The 26583-nt window shown below is 34.3% G+C and overlaps 1 protein-coding gene across 2 annotated transcripts in view; it reads right to left on the bottom strand.

Moving 5' to 3' along the window:
* LOC127442236 (uncharacterized) overlaps nt 1-23626 on the bottom strand; it is a 50567-nt gene extending 26941 nt beyond the window's left edge. Inside the window, exons 1-8 of one of the 2 annotated variants that reach the window (XM_051700115.1) lie at nt 23530-23626; nt 22752-22800; nt 21986-22030; nt 21223-21495; nt 21038-21100; nt 20368-20406; nt 18433-18487; nt 14045-14098 (exon numbers count right to left, since the gene is read on the bottom strand). In XM_051700115.1, coding sequence (XP_051556075.1) covers nt 18459-18487; nt 20368-20406; nt 21038-21100; nt 21223-21495; nt 21986-22030; nt 22752-22800; nt 23530-23553 — 522 coding nt within the window. In that variant the 5' untranslated portion in view covers nt 23554-23626 and the 3' untranslated portion in view covers nt 14045-14098; nt 18433-18458. Of the gene's footprint in view, nt 1-14044; nt 14099-18432; nt 18488-20367; nt 20407-21037; nt 21101-21222; nt 21496-21985; nt 22031-22751; nt 22801-23529 lie in introns of those variants that run through there. The other variant, XM_051700116.1, reaches the window with a different exon arrangement.
* Nucleotides 23627-26583: the final 2957 nt, after the last annotated feature.

The raw sequence follows: 26583 nt of genomic DNA, 5'->3' as shown, positions 1-26583 counted from the left end.
CCACTAAATGAAAGCTTGTAAATTTCACTCACTACAGTTTCCTGTGGTATTCATCCTTTCATTCAATAAAAGGCAGGATACGGCACCAGGTAAAACTGTCTAATACCCATTCAAAATATGACCATCCCATTAATAAATGTAAATTGATATGAAGTTACTGGTGCAATGTTAAATTATAGATAACAGATATGAATAATAGGTTTTAAAATCATTGCATGATTACAATTTTTTAAGAATCATGGCCTCCCACAACAGGATGTTGCATTAACATTAGTATTCATTGGTATCGCCTCAGGTGAATGAGTTCAATCCCATAGCAGGACTTTCATTTATCTGTTACAAAGGGAGATACATTTTAGATGCTGTCAATACGCTTATATTGATGCTTCAGTATTTAAACAAACGTATGAAAATGTACAGTTTGAGTGAACAACATTTTATGAATACCTACAAATTACATTGTCTGCAAGGGAACCTAATTAAATAGTTACAAATAATATATCAGAACACATTAAACAGCACAGCTAATTATGAACTTACTTGTTTCAACTATCAACTTTGTGCCTGTCCTAAAGATAAGCTTGTAAAGTCCACTTCCAGAAGTCACACAATGTAAGACTACTAGGCAAAAACTACCTGGCCAGAAAGACTTAAATCTGAGCAAAACTGATTACTGTTAATCAAAGCATATTAAATATGCATTTCGAAGCATAAAATTAATAATTTTGATGGCATATTTTATGTGTATAAACTTATATTCATTCATTCATTTTGAGGTATTAATGTGATTAACTTATTAGATGTGTATCTTGATATGCATTGCTGATTATGAAAAATGTGTTGTTTTATAGCCATTTAGCCATTGCATATCACTTTTTAGCCTTTAAAACACTTACTTATCAGTTTGGTTCCAGAGACAAAATAGATCTGCCTCAGTCCAGATGATATCACACAATGCTGTTTAACAAAGCAATACATTTCTACTGTACTCTACTATATCAACATTTGTATTAAAAGTTGCATAATGTTATAATAATGTTATATAATAACATTATTTTACTAAAATTTGAAGGACTATCCAGTGAGAGTGACCATTGCAATTGTTTATTTCAAAGCTCAACTTAAGTTGTTTTGTTACTATCACAACAGTATCAACTTGACTGTTTTAAAGTCTTCAGTTACTAGTTGTGGAAAAAAGATGCAAGCATATCCGCTTATTATAAAGAAACATCAAAATAAAAATGTGGTGCACACATGAGAGCAATACTAACATTAATAAACATACTTGTTTCGATTATTAGGTTTGCGCCTGTCCCAAAGATTGTCTTATATCCAGATCCAGCAGTCACACAACGTGGCAGCATACAACCAAAACTTTTGAACACAAGAGACACAAGTCTGCTCTGTTTTTATGATATGCTTTCACATATTTTTTTAAGTTTAATGACAGCAGATGCTCTCGTTTCTGTTATTTATTATTTAACATTTTATTTTGTGGACAATTAAAATTTTGTAATATCGCATTATATTTTATGTAAGATTAATCTTTAATCTCTTACGGTCATTTTTCATTTTTATGTAAAGTTGGCAACAGAAGAAAGAACACAAGGAAATTTGTTGGATTCTGTATACTCACTTGTATTGACATGCAATTTTGTGCCAGACCCAAAGATAAGCTTTCCATATCCACTTCCATCATTCACACAGTACGCAATGTCATAACTAACAGATTACAAAGTTCTGGCTGAGAATTTTCAATTTTCTATATTCTTACTCATCTAAAATCAACCTGCACATTTTGCACTGATTTGTATTTGCACCTATAGCGCAAATGGAAGCAATGGTATTTTGGAATGGAATGGATTTTTTATTTTTTATTTTAAATAGTCATTTTTTGGTATATCTTATGAAAAGAGATATAAAAAGAAGAACAAGACGGAAGACACATTTTACCTGAATTTACAGTGAGCTTTGTGCCTTTCCCAAATATTACTTTCTGTCCTCCAGTATTAGTCACACACTGTTATATAGCTACACAAAAACATGCTCACAGCGAACGCAAACACCAGCTTCAATACAGATACAAATATTATTTGCCCAAAACCAAGGCTTCTCAAAATCATCAAATATGCCATTAATACATTTGGTTTACAGTAAGTAATAATTAACTTTCTTGTTTCAATAATCAGCTTTGTGCATGTCCCAAATATAAGCTTACCGAGTCCACCTCCAGTCACACATTGCAATACTAACCAGCAAAAACTAGACTCACTCTGTGTAAAACTCATTCACATGTGTCCAGATAAATTGATCTTTTTGCTGAAAATTTAAAACCTCATTCTAAAATAGGCTGTATCCACATTCACTAAAATCAGAATGTGAATCCTATTAAATTAGATTTAGTTGCCTGCATAACGCACTGTCTAAAAAATACAGATCTGTATTGCTTAATGAATTTCTGCTGATAAGACCCAACATTATCATTCATTGTCATCTAAATCCAATGTATTTTCCTGTCTAGTACCAAGAAAAATGTGTCTATCAATTCAGAGACATCTGTATTATTTGAGACATTTGAATAAAGGTTTTCTGATTAAGGCCTTATTAAGGAACAAAAGAAAATAAAATAATTCAGTTCACCTCAAGCAACACTGATCATTATAAACGTACTTGTTTCAACTATCAACTTTGTGTCTGTGCCAAAGATAATCTTGTTCACTGCACCTCCATAAGTTGCACAATGTAAAATTACCAAACAATAACTATCTGGCCTGAACAGCTCAATCTGACTCTCCTTTGATAACTGACTGAGATGTGAAAGCAAATACTGATTATTGTTAATAAAATAGTTTTCATAATCTTATTATGAAATAACATTATTTATTACAACGCAGCATTTAAAGTGAAATGCTTAAAACAGTCCAGGTATATGAAGTCACACATATTTTCAACTTCATCTTCTCAAAACACATTTATAGAATGGAAAAAAGTTATTTGAATCCATACTTATGATTATGACTGACAAATTAAGCCTTGACATTAGGTTCTGAATGTAGTAATGTAAATCTATAAGGCTATATCTAGATTATGTCTGTGATAATATGCATGTTTGCTCTTATTTCAAGTTTTACCTGCATTTACGGTGAGCTTTGTGCCTTTCCCAAATATTACTTTCTGTAATCCAGAACCAGTCACACACAATTATATAGCTACACAAAAACATGCTTACTGTAAGTGTCAAGCATTTGTGCTTCTAGATTTTGCATTATTATTTAAAGGTTTATTCTAGTAAACAAATAAAAAAAAAGTAAAAAATCAAAGGTTCTCATATAATACACCAAAACTGCCAGTGAGTTTAAGAATTTGGTGTACTATACAATTGTTATTATAAAAATTAACTCACTAACAATATGACCCAGTAATTCTACTTCTAATTCAAGTAGTTAGTATGTGTAAAAGTGAAAAGTTGCAAATGTGAACATGTGAATACTAATGAGACCTTAGGGGTCTAAATCTAATGGATGTTGTAAAGAAAAATAAAGTTATTTAGAGTTTTGCTCATATATCAGTTCCAAACATGTTTTAGAAAACCTCTTTACAGAGTTTAGGAAGAACCATTTTCTTGTCATTTTTAAGACTAATGCAAACCAAGTTCACATTACTGAACATATGTTAAAACAGATCCTTATGCATGACAACTGGTTATTGTAAGACTTCCGGGTTCTTCAGAGTAAATGTCAGAGTACTAAATGCACTACAGTAGAAAATGTTGATAGGCAGTTGAGAACAAAACCTCTGATTAAATTAAATGCTTGACTACAGTATGACAGTTTCAGACTTAGACCTGAACATTTGGATAGACATTGAAATGTACAATATCAATGTATTCACACATCTAAAACGTATGTGCTTGTACGTATGTAGATCTTTGGATACATGCAAAATCTTTTGCCAATCCTATGGCAGTACTTAAGATTCTCTGAACCCCAACTTATACATAAAGTGTGTTCAATCATGCGTATATTTAGGCACGAACACTTCACACTTCACAAGATCACATTGGCTAATCTCAGCAGACAACTAGTTTAAGACACAAAATATTATTCACTGTCATGAAAGCAGTGCCAAACATAATTAACTTACTTGAATCGACCCTTAATTTTGTGCCTCTCCCAAAAATAATCTTTCCTGCACCTCCAGTATTCACATAATGCCAGACCATGCACATGGGACACATGTCTCTGAGTTCTTTTAAAACTCTGGCAAACACACATACACTTAAAATACAGAAAAAAAATTTAAACTCTACAGACCCGATTCCATTCTTTAAAAAAAAAAAAAAACATGATTTCTGACCAAAATATTACATGACTCTATGCCTATGCCTATACTATTTTTTGTCAAAACATAATTAATCTGTTGTATCAAACTCACTGCCAAACTAAAGAGTGCATTTGCATATGATAAAAGATAATGTGTCTAATTTTCTGAAATAGATTTAACATTGTACAGTATATTGTCAAAAAACTTACTACTTTCAACTGTCAATTTGGTTCCAGAGCCAAAATAGATTTTCCAGCTTCCACCTTGAGTCACACAGAATATTTCATCCTTACAGTAACTTTCTCATGTTGACAGTACCTCTACTACTTCAAATATACAACAAAGCTTAAAAATGTCCCATTTACCAATAGTATTCTTTTAAGACATGGTATTCTTCCAAGTACAAAATGTCCAATACCATACTTACAGTTGAAGTCAGAAGTTTACATACACTTTAGCCAAATACATTTAAACTCAGTTTTTCACAATTCCTGACATTTAATCGTAAAATACATTCCCTGTCTAAGGTCAGTTAGGATCACTACTTTATTTTAAGAATGTAAAATGTCAGAATAATAGTAGAGAGACATTCCCAGTGGGTCAGAAATGTACATACTGTACACTTTGTTAGTATTTGGTAGCATTGCCTTTAAATTGTTTAACTTGGGTCAAACATTTTGGGTAGCCTTCCACAATCTTCTCTCAATAAGTTGCTGGAATTTTGGCCTATTCCTCCAGACAGAACTGGTATAACTGAGTCAGGTTTGTAGGCCTCCATGCTTGCACATGCTTTTTCAGTTCTGCACACACATTTTCTATCGGATTGAAGTCAGGGCTTTGTGATGGCCACTCCAATACCTTGACTTTGTTGTCCTTAAGCTATTTTGCCACAAATTTGGAGGTATGCTTGAGGTCATTGTCCATTTGGAAGATCCATTTGCGACCAAGCTTTAACTTCATGGCTGATGTCTTGAGATGTTGCTTCAATCTATCCACATAATTTTCCTTCTTCTTTATTCCATCTATTTTGTGAAGTGCACCAGTCCCTCCTGCATTAAAGCACCCCCACAACATGATGCTGCCACGCCCATACTTCACGGTTGGGATGGTGTTCTTCGGCTTGCAAGCCTCACCCTTTTTTCTCCAAACATAATGATGGTCATTATGGCCAAAAAGTTCCATTTTTGTTTCATCAGACCACAGGAACTTTTTCCAAAATGTAAGATCTTTGTCCCCATGTGCACTTGCAAGTTGTAGTCTGGCTTTTTATGTCGGTTTTGGAGCAGTGGATTCTTCCTTGCTGAGCAGCCTTTCAGTTTATGTCAATATAGGACTCGTTTTACTGTGAATATAGATACTTGTCTACCTGTTTCCTCCAACATCTTCACAAGGTCCTTTGCTGTTGTTCTGGGATTGATTTGCACTTTTCGCACCAAACTGTGTTCATCTCTAGGAGACAGAATGTGTCTCCTTCCTGAGCAGTATGATGGCTGCGTGGTCCCATGGTGTTTATATGTGTGTACTATTGTTTGTACAGATGAATGTGGTACCTTCAGGCATTTGGAAATTGCTCCCAAGGATAAACTAGACTTGTGGAGGTCCACACATTTTTTTCTGAGGTCTTGGCTGATTTCTTTTGATTTGTCAAAAGATGATGTCAAGCAAAGAGGCACTGAGTTTGACGGTAGGCCTTAAAATACATCCACAGGTATACTTTCAACTCATTACACCTCCTATCAGAAGCTAATTGTCTAAAGTCAAAAGGCTTGGCCTAAATGACTTGCCAAAACTATAGTTTGCTTATATAAAATCTGTGGAGTAATGAGTTTTAATGACTTCAACCTAAATGTATGTAAACATCTGACTTCAACTGTAGATGACCATAAGTACTTAAATTGGAAAACAATAAAGAATTTAGTACATATATCATGTAAAAAATATTATGAAACTTACTTGTTTCAAACATTAACTTTGTTCCTGTCCCAAAGATAATCTTGAAGCCTCCACTCCACTTCTCACACAATGTAAGAGCACTGAACAAAAACTGGCCTGAAAGACTCAAATCTTCTCGAACTCTTTTTTTTAAAACCCTTTTACCTTTCAAATTACAAATACTTTAGGTTTCATAAGATGCATAAAATTAAATATGCCATTAATAATGTCCTTTCTCCATTATTCACTGATAAAATAAAGTCCTGCTATGGGATTGTGTCTCAGTATTGAGCTTGTTTGCCTCCAGCGGTATTCTCGTAAAAATTCCAAAAAATTTGGTTCTGATCAGTGGACAGAGGATTCCTATAGATTTACACTTATATAAAGCTGTATGTACAGTACATAAAAGCTTTTATGTTTTAGATGTTCTCAATACATTCAAGTTGTACGTTTCAGTGTCTATACAAATATACAAAATGTGAATACTAATTTGAAAACTAATAAGATCACTTTGCAACAATAAGTTTGGTTCCAGAGCTGAAATTGATTTGAGTCCAGATGAAGTCACAATGCAGTTTACCAAGACAATTTCTACTCTTCTAATTTAATGATATTTGTAGAACGAAATGATATTTTTCCAAACTCATTTCTTTGAATACACAAATTTACCTTTGAAATGACAAATATCCTAAAGGTATATGGATACAGACTGTGACGGAGTGAAATAAGAAGAACTTTCCATTGGGAATGACCAACGGCAACATTGTTAATTTCAGGGCTTTATTGTGTTTAGTGCAAAAATGTATAAGTATTAAGGAATTTTCCTCTGGCACTACCATAACATAATCAACATGAATTGTATGTTATAAAGTGTCCATTACCGTTCTTTTCTTTTTCTTTCGTTTGTTTTTCTTTTTGTTGTTGTTGTTACATATTTTATCCACTTTTCTCATTGTAATGTTTTTTTTTTTTTCAGCTTGCAAATGTAATGACCTATAATATCATTATAGTCCATTATGATACATTTGTGCACATATGCTGAAGTTTTACTTAATAAACCATTAAGTGTGGGGGGGGGGTGAAAACATAAAAACAAATAAAAGCTCAAACGATAAATCTTTGGAATGCTATACAGTATGTACATGAAAGAGCACCACTGATATTATAAACTTACTTGTTTCGATTATCAATCTTGTGCCTGTCCCAAAGATTATCTTATAACCTCCTCCAGTAGTCTAACACAAGAGTCACAAGTCTGCTGTTTTGATTAATCTGCTTTCATGTATTTAAAAGTATAATGTTAGCATATGTTGCAGTTTTTTGACCCGTTATTTAATATCTGACACTATTTGAGAAATTCCTTTTGCCACAATCACATTATTTTCATATAAAATTGTAAAATATTGTAATTTATCACCTACAGTTGCATCCATTTTATATGTAGAAAAGTTTGTGACAGTAGAAAAACATGAAGAAATATGTAAAATGAATACTTGAATTAACATGTAATTTCATGCCAGATCCAAAGATCAGTTTTTCAAATGCATCCTTCACACAATGAAAGGCATCATAACTTTAACTGCGTACAATGCACTGGCTGAGTATTTCATCAGCAGTCCACACTGTCTATAAACTTCATAAAAATCCACTTATCAACACTTCCACAATTATTCTTTGTGGTGAGCAGGGCGACGCCAAGCGGTGTCTGGGCAGAGCGAGGCCGGGAAGATAAGTGGTGAATGAGGTCCACCTGTGTGCCACACCGGTCTCGTGTTCCAGTAAGGGGCAGCGAGAGTATTTAAGGAGAGAAGACAGCGGCAGATGAGAGAGAGAGACGCACGAAGCTGACTGTGTGTAGTGTTGAGCTGAAAAGCCAACAGAGTTTATATGTAGTGAAGCTGAAAAGCATAACATATTGTGGAGCAGTGTGTTATTGTGTGCGACTGAAAAGTGCAACAATAAATGTCTACTTGTTTTGTCAAGCCGGCCCCAACTTCCTCCTTTCCACGAACTGTTACATTCGTATTATTTTTTTTAATTAAATACACCAAATTTTCTTACATGCTTGACCGAAAATCAGCCTCCAAGCTTGAAGTAGCCTATTTCTATATGTGCACTATAAATAATAATGCAAATGGAAGCAAGATTATTGATTACATGTTAACTTGATTATGCCTACTGTATATAAGATATGTGAATATTAAGTCTATCTAAAATGCAACATGGAACCATGTTTCACCGGCACATACTACATACAACAATACTACAACATGAGTGATTCATTCTAGCAAGAAAGAACAGTAACATGAGAACTGCTGCAATACAAAGTTCTAGAACTGCTCAGCTATATTTACTTGTTTAAACAATCAGTTTGATTCCAAACTAGATTTCATAGAACAATCTGGTCGGGTCTAAGGCCACGTCCACACTAATACGTTTTCATTTGAAAATACATTGGTTTCGCAATGTTTACACCTCTCATCCACACTAGAATGGAGAATTCTAAAATGCTTTCCAGTACTGCATACTTTGGAAAACAATTATATTGGGAAACTGAAAATGAAGGTTTCAAATTTAAATGAATTAGTGAGGACCTGGCCTAAGCCTGAAACTGATTCCAAAGTTCTACTGTATGATCCAGTCATGCATATAATTCAAAAAACAATACATTTTCAAAAAAACAATTAAATTCACAAGCAAAAACATCATATAATGTGTAGTTGTAGTGTTTTCAATATAGCAAAGGGTGTATATAATTTACAAATCAATCCTTTTTTTTATAAGCATTTTTCATACTGTCCCAACTTTTTTGGAATTGGGGTTATACTTGCCTGATTCAACAATGAGTTTGGTTCCACCACCAAAAGTAATCTTGTTATTTCTATTCACACTGAGCTACAACCTACAGTATACCAAATACTCCATGCACCATCTATCACAGCAGAGAAATAACTGTAGAAGTGTTTTAATAGTGATTCCTCTATCATACGACACATTATTTTTTTCAGTTGTGCAATATTACAGTTGATGAAATGGATACATCAACAACAGGCCAGCAAAAGTTATCTTCATTTGTACAAAGTATCCCTTTAATACATTATTGAAGCTATATCTACTATATTATTGAAGAATAAATCAATAAATTAAACTGGATTTTGTCACTTACTAAAGATAATGGCAACTTTTGTTCCTTCGCCAAAGACAAGTTTGTTTGCATTAGTCCCACAGCATAAAAGGCTTTAACCAAATCCTGCAGGATATTTACTTTAGTAATTTATTATTTGTATGTATAGGTTCTAAACAGTCATTTATAAACCTAGACACAACTGTTATGTTACTGTTATGACAAAATTAATAATTACATTTATGGCAGTTCAGTCAATATGATTAACTTTGATTTCTTTGATATTTTTTTTTTTTTTTTTATTATTATTATTATAATACTGTCTGAAGGAGTGATGGGGCTGTGTATTCTTATTATTGACGTTTCAGGATATCTCCATACTTTAATTTACTGTCAGTTTTGTTCCTTTTCAAAAAATTATCTTCCACAAACCCCCACTGCTAGTCACACAGTGCTTTATGGACTGTTACGTCCCAATACGTAATCTTTGTTTGGGTACCTGTGTGTGCTTCTTTGTTTTGTTTTTTCCCCTACTCTGCTATCACAGGATCAGTGACACCAGCTGGCTTCAGTTATCATCACTGGGTGTGGCTCTCCTGATTTGCTCCTGGAGGATGGCACACCAGTATAAAAGTGTGCCTGGTGGAGCCCCAGACAATGTTGTGTTGGATCTTCCCAAACTTTGTGTTGTATGGTTGAACTATTGACTACAAACCCACTAAGCTAATTAGCTTATGCTTAGTCATGGAGGAAGCTGCAGGGAGTTGGGTGCCATTTCCTTTTATATACCTTTTTTTCTCCTGTTTTTATGTTAGAGAGTGAGCTAATTGTAGCCCTGTATTTTTTTTTTCCCCCTTTGTGAGCTTATTTAGTTTGTTTACGAAACCGGTAGAAGCTTTTTGTTTCTTTTTTTGGCCTGGCCCTCTCCTGAGCTATTTTTGCTTCTGTCTTTATGTATTTTTCCCTTTTGTATCAAACTGAGTTATACTTCGATAAATCTTTGTGTTACTCTTTTAAAGTTGTGGGGTCTGGAAAGTGCTGGGATAGGAGACGGGAGCTCAGACAAGTACAACATTTTGTTTATTAATTTACATCTTGTTTTGTTACTCCTTTACCCTAGACCAGGGAGGATGTAACAACTAACAAATACATGTTGATTTTCATGGCACCAACATAAAACAATAACTGCTGATCAAGAACTTGTATCTTATAGATTTTTATATAACTTATTTGCTTTACATTCCTGCTACATATTTACATGTATTCTAATTTTCAAAGATATTAGTTGACATGCGGTAAATTCTACTAAACCTGGTACTAGAGCTTGACTTTTTACAATGGACAGACTAATGCTATACCTATAACACTTTCGTTTATTACATTAGTTTTCAATTTTGCCATTGACTATAATTTCAATTAAGCTAATGTGCCTCAGTGTCCTTTTATTTATTTATTTTTTGCCATGTGTAATGCAAATTAATGTGATATCCATCTAAATATATTAACTTAAAAAGATGGGTTGCATCCTGTATACTCACTTGATTGAATTTATAAAACTGTGCCAGACTTGAAGAGCAGCTTTCTATATCCACCTCCAGTATTCACACCATATCCTTTACTCAGAGCACAACAGTTCTGAGTTGCTAAACTTTAGCAACTTTTGAATGCTACCTAAAATAAGTGTTTAAGACTGATACACTGTATTTTCACACTGATTTCAGTATGCAATTCTTTGCATTGCATGTGCAGAATAAAACATGCAATCTACAAGCCAAAATGTTAACCTATTGTACTGAACTAGCACATACACATGACAAACAAATACTATTCACCAGACAGTATTCCCATCCCATCATACCAAATATTCATTGCGTGTTTGTACTTATCTAATCTTTGCCATTCTTAATAAGAATTTATGTGCACCATAAAACAAATGTGATTTACATGCCAAAGTTTTTAAGAGATAAAAACCATCATGATTTAAGCTTGCCCATAACTACACAACTAAATCAAATGACACAATAAAAAAAGACACCATGTTTCATTTGTTTTCCTTTCACAGTATTGTCTGTATTTCCATGATTTTCTCGGTTTAACTTTTTGATGACCAAATCATCGCACTCACGGACACAGATACAGGCTGGGTTTCCCAAAGCACTAAGTAGAACGTTAGTAGCACTTAAGTAGTTCTTAATCTCTAAGGCACATTTCCCAAAAGCATCGTTATCTAAGTAGTTCGTAAAAAGGTTAACGAGAGCTTTAAACCTATCTTAAGCACATTAAGTGCAACTTAAACATATTTTTCTGGCATTTTATCAAAGATAATGGGACATTTAATAAATTGCATTAATATATTTTAATCATTGGAAAGCCATTGTAAACTATTTCAGAGGATAAAAAGTGTTTACAAAAATTGCTTTGAAATTAATAGGCAGTCTCCGCAGTCTGTGAATGTGACGTGATAGATCTAAATTTACAAGACACATAATACAGTATAACGTTAAATTAGCCTTCTTTGATAAGCATAATTGTAATGGCAATAGAAAGATGAAATGTTCTTATTAAACAGATTATTTAAGAAGACAAATGTGAGTAATGTGACCATGCAGTTTAAAACTTAATAGGCCAAAGTAAATAATTAAAATATAGTTTAAAAAGGAGATTAGAGTGAGAGTGTTCAATGAGAGATTCCCTCTTTCTCTTCCTCCTCGACTTCTTCCTTCCTCCAATGACTGGTTCAAACAGGCTCGCCTATATTCTTTTTACAAGGCAGTACAAATTGCATGCTGCATAATGGCAAGTACACAGTGCCTCGGTAGGAGTTAAATCTGTCCAGTGCCTTGAAGTCTAACCAGATAATCTATTTGTATTTAGATACAGTTGGTCTATAAGTAGATCAGTACTGATGCCCGTCATTTTAATTCTGTTCTATGTGCATTTGTTCAGTTTCCAGCCAAAGTAATAAAACTTTAGGCTACGTGAGAGCCCCTTATGATTCACATAGCATACATTTATTGCAACTTTCAATAATCTCTAAATCTATTGAGCATCAATACATCTGAATCTCTGTCTTACTAAAGCCACCATTATTTCTTTATTTAAATTCTGTTCTAGTTAATACATTTTGGTGCCTCGACAAGGTTACAAACAACTTCCATGTTTGTTAGTATTGCCATATTATTTTCATGTTGAGAGGACAAACTCCTAGACATACTGGCCAAAGTGATCAGCACCAGTCTGAACTGGACAGCTCCTGTAACGAAGCACTTAAGTTCAACTTTAAAATGAGCGATCTACAAGCCGGCTTGGGAAACAGGTGTTACTCCATCATAAAATAACGAGCAACGTTAGTTAAGATGATCGTAAAAGCTTAAGTTGCAACGTTATAGGGAAACCCAGCCACAGCCAACAATGACTCTTAAGAGTCCACTAATCTACAGACTCACAACAGTGTATGAAATGACCCTTCAATAGCCCATTCATGCAAAATCCAGTGAGACATTTATCTAACTATATTTATCTGAAACATTCACTTACTTTGCTCTATAATTAGCTTTGTGCTTCTCCCAAATATTGTCTTTATTCCAGCATTATTCACACAGTTACACATGTCCATTCACAAACCTTACTGTGATTCCCTGTGATATTTAATTACAGTTATGTTCAGCGCTTGCATTTTGTTTAACTCAAATTCTTATATTGCAGTACATTTAATCTATGGTTTAACCCACTTACCTCTGTTTTTAGGATTTAAAATGAAAAATTTGACTATGCATGTTTGTTGATCATGTAAAATGTATGTAGCTCAGGAACTAAACAATTAGGTTAACAGAAAAAAAGTAAATCAGTTTGGCTGCCATTGTCACAATGATCATAGTTATCATATAAATTTGACTAACTGGTTTGAATTAGCAGCTTGTTTCCATTGCCAAAATGATTTTGTCTACACTGTTAGTCACACATAGGGACGCTCCATGCCAAATACTGCCAAGCACTGGCTCCTATTTTTCATTCAACAGGTCTATAATAAAAACAAATCTTTTTATTTTTACTTCTACACATTTGACAGGTGCAGAAAGCTTTGTTTTAATTGTTTAAAAAAAAATTCATGCATGAAATGAATTCACCTCACTTTCTCATATTTTCTATTATCTATTTTGTTATTATTATTATTTATTAATTTCAAGTTTTGATTTTAAATACATTTTGAATATCACATTTTGATTATCACAATATGTTAATATTGTATTATTGTACAAATTTAATATCACAAAATATCATTGTTCTGTGATATTTTTTATATTTGCATTTACTGATTTGTTTACAAAAACAAGCAATTTCTACAAGTTTTTTGTTGTGGTTTGTACTTTTTACATTTTTATTTTAGTTAAAATAAACTTTCTATTTTTTCATTTGGTTTTATCAAATCCAAATATCCTTCATTGCAAATAGCCTCACATGATGAATTTCCATCTTCAAACTAAGCTATATTCATTTTTAACTTATTCAACTACGTTTTGGTTCGCAAAAAACAAAACAAACAAAAAACACAAAAATAAATAAAAACATTTTGGGCATAACTTTTCATGCTCTAAACAACAAGGAAAGCAATAAAAATTAATACTTACTGGACTGCACAATTAATTTAGTCCCAGATCCCATGAAGAACCTGAAGCCGAGCCAGACGACCACAGTGGTGTACTCCCAGACATAAAACCTCTTCCCACAGTGTAGAGATAAAGAAGTTAGTATTGAAAGGAATCTATTCAAATCAGTATTTACCAAACACTCAAAATTAATGATAATGATAATCAGTATACTTGTATATTGTTAAAAAATGTTCTTCAAATTCCATGTTTACCAAATGATTTTTAAAAATAATAATTTCCATAATGTTATACATTATATATATATATATATATATATATATATATATATATATATATATATATATATATATAGTATACACCTATACACCGATCAGCCACAACACTAAAACCACCTGCCTAATATTGTGTAGGTCCCCCTTGTGCCACCAAAACAGCACCAACCCGCATCTCAGAATAGCATATTCTTCTATTTATTGATTGTACAGAGCGGTTATCTGAGTTACCGTAGACTCTGTCAGTTCGAACCTGTCTGGCCATTGTCTGTTGACCTCTCATCAAAAGGCAGTCCCGTCCAGAGAACTGCCGCTCACTGGATGTTTTTTTGTTTTTGTCACCATTCGGAGTAAATTCTAGAGACTGTTGTGCATGAAAATCCCAGGAGATCAGCATTTACAGAAATACTCAAACCAGCCCATCTGGCACCAACAATCATGCCAAGCTCCAAATCACTGAGATCACATTTTTTCCCCCATTCTGATGGTTGATGTGAACATTAACTGAAGCTCCTGACCTGTATCTGCATAAACAGCTCCTAAACTTGTTTTCTTCCGGCATCGTAGCGCTGTCTACACTGCTCCATTGGTCATGTGCAGTCAAAGGAATTTGGGTAAGTGGGGATCAATAATTTGTTTGATTGGGCTCTTTTTCAACTGATTCTAATTGGTAGGAAATTTGGTTGCCTCATTAGAAATTTGTATTTGTGATTTGTTTGAAATTACAAAAATGGATAGGTTGGTGGAGTTTTTGTTGTTGTGCCCTCGGAGGAAAGAGTTGATTGTCTTACAAAAGATCAGCTGTGGAGTGTTGAACACAATTTTTTAGGTATCTTTATCTAAAAGTACTAAATTAAAACAGCTTCGGAAAGTGGTTAAAGAAAAGATGGTTGTAAGGTTAATGTTGACTTTAGATACGTCTGATGAGGATGGGCTGTCGCTGAAAGCCACCTCAACCCTGCATACAGTTGCAGGAGTTGAAACTGGTGGGTTAACTTTTGAGCAGCAAATTCGAAGCCATGAATGTGAATGGGATCGCCAATTAGAATTAGAAAAGGTAAGAATTCGAGAACGTGTACATGAACTAAGAATTGAAGAAGCTCAAATGACACAAGAAGCAGAACATTTGAGATTGATTGCTGAGGGTGCGCTAATTCCTCTACACAGAGTCTACACAACTCTGCCACGTAAATCTGTTGAAACCTTATTACAGTCGTGTGTCCAGGTCAGATGCTGCTGTCCATAGTGCTGAAGTGAAGTCCGTTGCGTTGGTCACAGGATTTGAGTCCATCACTTTTTCACCTATGGTAGCAGTTTGTGTTGAAGAGGAGAATGTTCTCGATAACTGTGTTCAACCTCGGCTTCATAATTCAGAGATTTCTATTCTTGTGTATTTTATAATTCTATTTTTGTGTATTTTTCATACTAAATTGTTTTAGATCTTCAAACGAGTCATTACATAAAACAAAGGCAACCTGAGTGAACACAAAATACAGTTTTCAAATGTACATATATTTTTTATTGAAGCAAAAAAGTTATCCAACAACTATATCACCCATGTGAAAAACTAACTGCCCCCTTAAACTTGATAGCTGGTTGTGTCACCTTTAGAAGCAACAACTGCAACCAAACGTTTCCGATAACTGGAGATCAGTCTTTCACAACACTGTGGTGGAATTTTGGCCCGCTCTTCTTTTGCAGAACTGCTTTAGTTCAGCCACATAGGAGGGTTTTCAAACATGAACTGCCTGTTTAAGATCCTGCCACTGCATCTCAATTGGGTTCAAGTCAGGACTTTGACTAGGCCACTCCAAAACTTTAATTTTGTTTCTTTTGAGCCATTTAGAGATGGACTTGCTGCATAATCCAGTTGCACTTGAGCTTCAACTCACGGACTGATGACCGGACGTTTTCCTTTAGGATTTTCCGGTAGAGAGCAGAATTCATGTTTCCCTCAATTATTGTTCGCCCTGGCCCTGAAGCAGCAAAGCATCCCCACACCATCACAATACCACCACCATGCTTGACCGTAGGTATGATGTTCTTTCTGTGGAATTCTGAGTTTGATTTACGACAGATATAACAGGACCCATCTTCCAAACAGTTCCACTTTTGACCATCAGTCCACAGAACATTCTCCCAAAAGGTTTGAGGATCATCAAGGTGTGTTTTGGCAAAATTCAGACGAGCCTTAATGTTCTTCTGGGTTAGCAGTGGTTTTCGCCTCGCTACTTCCATGGATGGCATTTTTGCCCATTGTCTTTCTGATAGTGGAGTCATGAACAATTTATTGATGCGAGAGAGGCCTGCAGTTCCTTAGATGTTGTCCATGGCTTTTTTGTGACTTCCTAGATGAGTCATCACTGTGCTCTTGGGAGGAATTTTGGAAGGTCGGCCACTTCTGGGAGGGTTCACTACTGTGCCAAGTTTTCTCCATTTGGAGATAATGGCTCTTACTGTGGTTCTGTAGAGTCCCAGAGCATCTGAAATAGCTTTGTAACCCTTCACAGACTGAAGTATTTCAATCACCTTTTTCATCATCATTTCTGGAATTTCTTTTGACCTTGGCATTGTGTGCTACTGGGTGAGACCTTTTAGCCAACTTCATGCTGCTGAAAAAGTTTAGGTGTTGATTTGATTGAACAGGGCTGGCAGTAATCAGGCCTGTGTGTGTCTAGTCCAGCTGAACCCCATTATGAATGCAGTTTCATAAATTTGGGGACAAATACTTTTTCACACAGGCCCAGTTGGTATTGGATAACTTTTTTGCTTCAATAAATAACATTATCATTTAAAAACTGTATTTTGTATTTACTCAGATTGTCTTTGTTAGATTTTGTTAGAATTTTTTAAAACAATTTAGTATGAGATATACACAAAAACAGAAGAAATCAGGATGGGAGCAAATACTTTTTTACAGCACTGTATGTTTGGGCATTTGTCGGAGGAAAATCGCATTCAATTAAAGTCTCTTATGTCTGAGTTTCCATCACTCTTTTCAGATATGCACTCGTGTACTGCTTTAATAGAGCACGGTATAGATGTGGGACATTCTCATCCTATTCAGCAGAGATTATGTTGCGTATCGCTGGAAAAACAGAATATCCTGAATGCTAAATTCAAATATCTTTTGGATAATGACTTGGGGAAACCTTCCCATCTGAATTGGGCATCACCTTGTCTGTTAGTCATTAAGCTGGATAATCCATTTAGATTTTGTACAGACTGCAGAAAGGTGGATAACATTACAGAGTTTAGAGGTCCATCATATTCAAGGACTGGACAAAGTTATGGCGGATGCATTGTCCCGTTCCCTGACTGAATAATATTGCCAGTTTGTCTGTCTTCTCTCTCTCCTTGTTTTCCCATGTCCCACTTGTTCAGTGTTTTTTCAGGGCGCCAGAAAATTGCTGGAGGATGGGGCTGTGGATTGTTGCAGTTATAGCATACTGTGATGTCAGCTGGTTGAACTGCTGGAGTGTTCTGGTGACTGTTCAAACGTCTTCTGTAGGTTCCAAGGTTGCAGAGTCCCTAATCTAGGAGCCTCTGTTTTAATGGGAGAGGTGTTATGACCCTGGGTGTTGATGCTAATTTTTGTCCACCAGATGGCATTGTCTCTTCCAGGGTTGAGTTTAGAAGCAGGTGTTCTGAATTGCCTGAGATGAGAGCTGGAATGAGCAGCCCATAAAAAGGCCCTTCTCCCCAGTGTGTTGGCCTCTCCTCTCACCAGCACCTGATCTGCTTTTTGTGTTCTTTTATTTTTAGTTTATTTTTTGGATTTATTATGTTATTTGTTTTCTTTTTATATATATAATTAATAAACATATATATTTTTGTTAAAATCTTATCCACGTGTGGCCTCCCCTTCATTTTACTCTGCCTTGAGCCAGGTGGTTTGTAACTAATATATATATATATATATATATATATATATATATATATATATATATATTAACAGTAATATTACTACTTGTTTCTGGTGTATCCAAAAAACATAGTATTGGTGAGAAATCAAGAGTCTTAAGTAGCTATAGATAATCACTGATAGCCAGGATATGAGAATATTGTGCAGTGATGCAAAAAAAAAAAAAAAAAATTTAAACACATCTAATAAAAATAAAATAAAAAGATATGCAGTGAAGCACATTTAATAGATTCAAAAGTTCCTTACCTTAATGTTACTGCTCCCACTGTATATCACATCCTTAGATGTTTCTGCACATCCTCTGTAATATACAGTGTATTAATTTAAATGAGTGAGTTTCGCTGCACATTTAACAACTTCATTCCAAACCAGAGAATTTAAATGACATCATGCCCAACTAAACATTTTATTTTATTCAAAGATAACAATTCAAATGGGGGTGCATTGTAACTATCCTCTTAAAGTAGACAGCAGTGTTCTACTGACCTAGTTTTATCATGACACATGGCATTATTTATTATCATTCTTTGCTCTAATGCTGCACAAGAAGTGTCATAAATAATATAAGAATATATGCTCAAGCAATACTTCATACTGGCAAGAGAGCTTTTAAGTGAATATCAGCACGACTGTGATTCAGCCGTTGTGACAATGCCGGACAGCCTGCTGATATTCAGAACAACAGCATGACTGTGAATGTGATACTGCTTCAAATGTATATAAACAAGAAGCTAATGTCGAGATACCTTACATTTCAGTTTACTTAATTTCAATTTCTCTGAAAATAGCTAAAAACGAGCCAAAGTGGGATGACCAATACATGCCTTGAGCACAGACTGATACAAACAAAGTCCCTGGATCAAAAACAGTGGTGTTGCAGTAGCTTACTAAATATCAGGACTCTTAAATGCCGCTTGTCCAAACTAACTAACTTTTGTAAACAGAAATATAGTTTTTTTTTTTTTTTTTTTTTTAAAGCATATCAAAATTGAATAGCTTAAATTTCCTCTCCCACTTAATAAATACTTAAACTGTTATTGTTCATTTATAGTTTGCAAACACACTTGATCAGGATTTAAAGGGTGAAGTCTCAGTTAATGTTTCTGCTGCTCTATACCAAATCTGAAACTTCAGGGAGCCACTAGGTGTCACTCAAGTCGAAAAGAAAAAATGTATTCGAGTTGGTAAGCATATTCCCACTAACAGCCACAAGAGGGCAGTACACACGTTAGCTCATGGCAAGGAGGTAGGTTTATGGTTCCAGACATTGAGTACCAATCATTATAATGGAACGAGTGAGGACATCACTCACTTAAATTTTGTAAACTCGTTTGTTAGTAGAACAGAGTGATTTGATAAAGTAGTGTGTTGTTGTGTGGAATATTTTCTGTCAATGTAATAATTTATTATAAAAGGACTCAGAAACTAGTGTTAGGCCTACTTATAGTGGTCTCACTCTTTCTATTACAGAGGCACTGCAAAAAACTAAGCAACAACACACATTGTTTCTTGGAACCCAAAGCGCGCAGTAGATGTTTATCTGAAAGTGTGGTGAGAGTGTGCCTCCGGCATGTGTGTGCTGTTGAAACTGTGGTTTAGACATACTCATATGAAACTTCTCTTTCATCAGATATTTTATTTTTTGAAAATGTTAAAATGTCTTCATATAACATGTAAAGAGCCTTGCAAAGTCAAATAATTATTCCATTATACAATTAGACAATGTAAAAAGAAATACACTTTTAGACCACTTTGCAAAAAATAAATAAAAAAAATAATTCTTTAAGTCAAAAAGCAACACACACCTGTCTTTCTGATTTGAATTTGTTCTTAACAAAGTTTAAAAATGCATGAATAAGTGCAAAACACAGCAAAGCAATTAATCTAAGAAAGAAACTCAATTGATATGTCAGGAAAGTCAACATAACAGAGGTTTACTATCTATATTTTAGCTACATTACCAACTATATGCATTTTCCCTTATTTAACATTCATTGACATAGAGATAAATGCTGACATTGTAACTTGCTATAATCGCCCTCTATTTGTTTTGCATGGTCCGTTGAAGCTTCAGATTTGGCTTAAATTCTCATATGCCTGAATTTAACTCTTAAACTAGAAATACCTTAACAGTCATCAAAACATTGATTGCAACACATTTAGCAAGCAGAATTCTCAGACCTGTCACAAGAAGGGTCATGGAGTTTGCCTTAGGACCATCTAGGGGAAAAAATAAACAATTTTCTTTAGTGTCATTTGACTTAAGATGATAGTAAATTGCATTTAAAGCATAAAATCCAGATAAATTCTCTACATTGAAATGCTAAACAAATGTCCAATCTCAATATACAGCGTTGGAAAAAATAAAGAGACCACTCCAAATGTTCAGTTTCTCTGGATTTACTATTTATAAGTATATGTTTAAGTAAAATGAACATTTTGGTTTTATTCTATAAACTACTGACAACATTTCTTTCAAATAAAGATGTTATCATAAATATTGTGCTATCAGACCTCGAATAATGCAAAGAAAACAAGTTCATATTCATTTTTAAACAACACAATACTAATGTTTTAACTTAGAATAATCCTGATTTTCAATCACAGATTTCATGAGTCTTTGCACACTTTCCACCAGTCTTTCACATTACTGTTGGGTGATTTTATGCCACTCCTGGCTCAAAAATTCAAGCAGGAATTCAACAGAAAACTGGAATGGAATGACTGCCATACATGTAGAGATGCTGATTTATTTGGAGTGGTCTCTTAATTTTTTCCAGAGCTGTAGTATAGTTAGTTACTCAAAAGTAATAGTATTAATGGTACAGTGTAAATTTATTTTATTACTAACCAGTGTTTTTGAACTCTGAGTATTTAGTTTCACAGTGTAGTGGAATCAGTCTATCAGGTTTATCTGTAGAAAAAGAATTAACCAGAACAAAACAAAAAATACATTAAAAAGCATTTACGATATAAAAAAAAAAACTAAATAAAAAAAATAAACATTAAACAATAATTATTAACTTAAGTACAAACCTGTTACGAAAGTGTTGAGAGCTTTGTTTTTCTCAACTTGATCCATTTTGCATTGTTCGATATCCTTATTGTTGAAGCCAGCATAATAATAGGTTTTGGTGTTTGTAAACAAGAGGGCATTGCTGGTACTTTGAGTCTCAGAGCTTTTATCATTTGCAATCAGAGTCATATTCTTTTTTGCAGGAAAAAACCCGGCGGCCAGACAAATATCCCCTCCACTGCCCTTCAAAGGGGACAAAATGGACAGTGTCGGGGGAGTTTCAGGTACATCTTCTGTGTAAAGACAAATATGGAGTTTTCATCACTTTTTTCAATCCTGTGGCAAGACAGTACTTTCTTCACATGAATACAGTGGAGCGAAAATACAATGTACAAAAACATAACAACAGCAAGTCTTGTATTTGCAAAACAGTAATCATTATGTCAGTGAAATAGCCAGAAAGCATCCCAGGACAATCGAATAATTTAAATTACCGCAAACGTTTTTTTCAGTGTGACAAGCCAAGTTAACATTCGTATTGATCACCTTAAAGCTGAACTTATGCAATAGTCCAAGACCAACTGCCAGAGACCATTTCAAGCTAATTGACAGAATTTCCACTACTTTTTATAGCGCATGTGTTGGTGTAGAAGCTTGTAATGTTTAAAAATCTAACTGAGCCCTGTAAACTCAATCTGACTGATCAAAGTTCATGTTTTCACTGGTTTTAGACCATGGGCTAAAGAACTGCATTATAATCATTTTAAAAGTTGATTTACTTACTTGGTATGACGGTGAGAGTGATGGGATTTCCAAAGGCTAGAGGGTCTGCACTTCATTCAACCCCCTAACAATATCCTTTAGTGTTGGAAACTATCCCCACATCTTAACAAATATACTATACACTGATCTGGACTGATGATGTCGAATATCCAGTTGGAGGAGTCCAGTTTGGTTTTCTTTGAAAGACAATTCCAGCTGCTTGTGCATATCCATAATAATTCAGTGCCTGCTCCATTCAGATACAAACAGGTGGAACAAAAGCCATCAAAACAGAGACAGAAAATACTGAAAGATCCAAAACTGTGATAGTCCAGTCACATTTGAAAAGATAAACCTGAAAGTTTTGGTTTAAATGTATCAATATTGTTCAAAACAGCAATACGAGTTGTATGAGATTTTGTACAGTGCTGAATAATAAATGTGTCACTGTGGTAGTCCAGCCCACGATGAAAAACATCAGCACAAAATCTCCATGCAATTAAACCTATATCCAGAGGGTTGTCTTATACGGAAGTGAGACAGAAACATTGCGTCCCATTTTACAGTATGAAATGCTGTCTTGTGATTGAATCTTCTGAATATTTCCCTAAAACTATTTCAAAACCCACGGCCATCACTGAGACTGGGACAAAAATGGTCAGCTTAATATCTAAGATGACAGAACAACCTAAAAAGAATCATTTAGTGCAGCAACAGGCATTTAAACTCTGAGCTGTTCAGGGAGAGGTTTTTGTACGAGGCCAAACCAGAATTGCATCACTGTGGTACTCCAGTCCACACTGACAAAACTCTAAACAAAAACCCACAGTCTTCCTCTGTGTGAAAAAGCACACAGAATGACACATGAAATAAAATAACTCAAGAATAACTGGTAACACTATACAATAAGATTCCATACTTTAACATTGGTTAATATATTAGGTACCATGAACTTACAATGAACAATATATATTTTACAGCACTTATTAGGCCTAATATTTGTTTATAGTTAATAAAGATAATTATTCATTGTTAGTTCATGTTAGTTCATAGTGCATTAACTGTTAACATATACAACTTTTGATTTAAAAAATTTAATACTATATGTTGAAATTAACATTAATAATAATAAATGATGTAAAAGTATTGTACATTGTTAGTTTATGTTAACTAATGAAGTTAACTAATTTTTACAAATGAAACCTTATTGTAAAATGTTACCGAATAACTTTGGTGCTATAAATAAGAGGATAAATGGGTGGCTAAAAACACTTAGCCTGAAACTTTCTTTGGACACTGGAATTTCAGTAAAACAGATATAACTGACTTTCAGGAGAATAATTGGATCATACTTTACACTTGCGTTCAAATAACGTTGTAATTATACAAGTAAATGTGTAATAATAATGGACAATGTGAACTTAATATGTCATCGTTTTGTGAAGCTGTTCGTAATTAAATGTTATGGATTTTGTTATTAATGATTATGTTTTAATTTTTTATATGTAATTTTATTCACAAATAATATGTGAAAAATGGATACTCTCATGCGAAATGTTACTTACCAGAATAATTTGTAGTAAAAACATTTTTTTGTTGGCTGGTGTATTTAACCATACATTTCACCAAACTTGAAGAAAGGTCAGATTAAAAACAAATCTGTGATTTATTGGACTTGCCTTTAAAAAAAAATAAAAAGTGGGAAGCTGAAGACCATTTTAGTAAACAGTAATAATCATATCAGAAAAACTTATTTTTATTACTTCTAAGACGCCATACAGGAAATGATGCCGTATCATCATCAGCTCTATTTATTCCTAAATTATGATTTTTGCCCTTTTTTTTTAAATGTATTTATTTTTTAGGTTTTGACCAGTAGGTGGCAAGTGCACTTTGTGACAGTGCCACCTACTGGTCAAAACCTAAAAAAAAATAAAAAAAAACAAATAGGCCAAAAATCATAATTTAGGAATAAATAGAGCTGTTCAGGTTGTAGTCCAAAAACATTGGTAATTAGAATACAGTTACATTCAAAAAATATTTTGATTACTGAAGAGATTACTTTGCATTTTATTGTCATTTGTTTCATTTAATATTTAGTCCTTTCAGATGGAAAACATTTATACATATAAATGATGCGATCCAAAGTGCATTTGAACAGCGGTGAAACACTTTCTTATGATGAGTTACATTCATACAAGCAGACAGAGAAATAAGTTTGAAGTAAGTTTGGAGCAGAAGAAATAGAAATAATCCTTGTGTAAATGGTCAGCTTTACGCTAAGCTAAAATGCTATTTCTAGCCATTTTACATGCACATTACCAGGCAAGATCATATTTCTTTTTTTTTTTTTGTCAAGAAAATTAACGTTAATACACTCAGAATTTATTTTTTTCTAGTAAGACCTTTGATATTAGGGCAAAAATCATATTCTTGATAATACTTTTTGTATTTTTTTCCTGTAAAAATATCTAAAAATCCTTAAAACAAGATCAGTTTTAGAAACAACACTGCATAAGATATTTAGGTTCTTCAGAGAATGTATTTTTAACGTGTATTTTGTCTTACTGTACTGGCAGAGTTTTTATAGTCAAAACAAGTGAAAAAATCTACCAGTGCTGAAGAACTAATCCGAAGTATTTAGAATACGTTACTGACATTGAGTAATCTAACAGAATACGTTACAAATTACATTTTACAGCATGTATTCTATAATCTGTAGTGGAATACATTTCAAAAGTAACCCTCCCAACCCTGCACATACATTTGGTTTATGTGATATTATGTTGACCACCTACTGGTCAAAAATTATTAAGTTATAAATAATGGTTAAATCCCCCAAAGAAAATTGTAAACATTGAACAATTACCAAGCATTGAAACTAGACATAAATTCTTAATTTCTCTGAACAGTTACGCACATTACGTCATCAGCTCTTTGAAACAATTATGATTTTTTAAAAACCTGCCAAATGTCCCACTTACCGGCCAGACCAGGTAGTATTCAACAGCTGGCTATGTAAATGCCAGGGTTCTGCCAACCAGTTGCTTCTTCTGTAAACTGAATGAATGGGCAAGTGTAATCTGACTACTGGGAAACTACTGGGTGAACAAAGTCAAAGCAATAAAACATTTTATTTGTGAAGTGAAATGTGTGTGAATCTTCGAAAAAGATTAGGGGCTTGGAAAATAGATCAGGGGCTTAAGCCCCCAAAGCCCCTCCCCTTGCAACTCCCCTGGATAAATGTAATAGCCTTGTCCAATTTTCCTGAGTACTGCAACCACTACTACATACTTTATTAAGTTTTGGAGTAACAAATACACATGCAGGAGAAACAAAAAACAGCTAAAATGAAAAGGCACAATTACTGCAGTGCCTACAAAACCTTTATAGCATTGGTACTACTAGAATGCCAAAAACTGTATATGCAGTTAAGAAGTATATGTGCTGCCAACAATACTGAAGTACAATAAACAAAATGCAATTAAACATGGCGAAGAAGAGCCAGGCTGCCAGGCCATAATATAACTGAGGTTCTGGTAAAACTGAAATTATCGTCATAACAAAGTAGGAAACAGACACACATTTTGAAAACCATGTGCCTCGAGTTTTTGCATGGGGCTTATCAAAGATTGATTAATTGTGGTACCCAAGTACACACTGAAATATTTAGTGGCAAAAACAGTTCAATAGAGATTGCATTAAGGAGAAATGTGACAAGGCAGCTGTCATATGTGGAAAGTTGATCATAAACCACTCTTGTTTCCTCTCAGGAAGTGAGTGAGGGGCTGAGGGGTGTTCTAAAAACAACCCATTCCCTTCACTTTCTAGAAAGCATCCAGCTCACAATGTTTTTTTGTCTGTGATTTAAGTCCAGTTATTTCCTCGTTTAATAATTGGTCCCTTCTGCAACAGCTCTTTTCCAACTACAAATCAAGAAAAAAAAAAAATACTACTCACAGAGCACTTTATTAGAAACACTATGGTCCTAATAAAGTGCCCAACGTGGTCTTCTGCTGTTGCAGCCCATCCACCTCAAGGTTCGACGTGTTGTGCATTCTGAGATGCGATTCTGCTCACTACAAATGTACTAGCAGTTATCTGAGTTACTGTAGCCTTTCTGTCAGCTCGAACCAGTCTGGCCATTCTCCATTGACCTCTTTAATCAACAAGGCATTTACGTCCACAGAACTGTCGCTCACTGGATGTTTTTTTTTTTTATGGCACCATTGTGAGTGAACTTTAAAGACTTGTTTTGCGTGAAAATCCCAGGAGATCAGCAGTTACAAAAATACTCAAACCAGCCCGTCTGGTACCAACAATCATGCCACGGGTGAAACCATGGCGATCAAATTTTTCCCCATTCTGATGGTTGATGTGAACATTAACTAAAGCTCCTGACTTCTATTTGCACGATTTTATGTATTGCTGCCACACAACTGGCTGATTAGATAATCGCATGAATAAGTAGGTGTGCAGGTGTTCCTAATAAAGTGCTCAGTGAGTTTATATCCATGTAGATGTGTAGAAAAATGTAATATTCATGGGATATAAAGTCAAATACTCTGAAGAAGGTAATTGTGTAAAGCATGTGGTAAAGAACAGACTCCAGCAATGTA

This window comes from Myxocyprinus asiaticus, chromosome 6 (assembly GCF_019703515.2).
Source record: "Myxocyprinus asiaticus isolate MX2 ecotype Aquarium Trade chromosome 6, UBuf_Myxa_2, whole genome shotgun sequence".
Lineage (NCBI taxonomy): Eukaryota > Metazoa > Chordata > Actinopteri > Cypriniformes > Catostomidae > Myxocyprinus > Myxocyprinus asiaticus.
The sequence above is the reverse complement of the archived record's forward strand: the minus strand, read 5'-3'. Positions and strand labels throughout refer to the sequence as shown.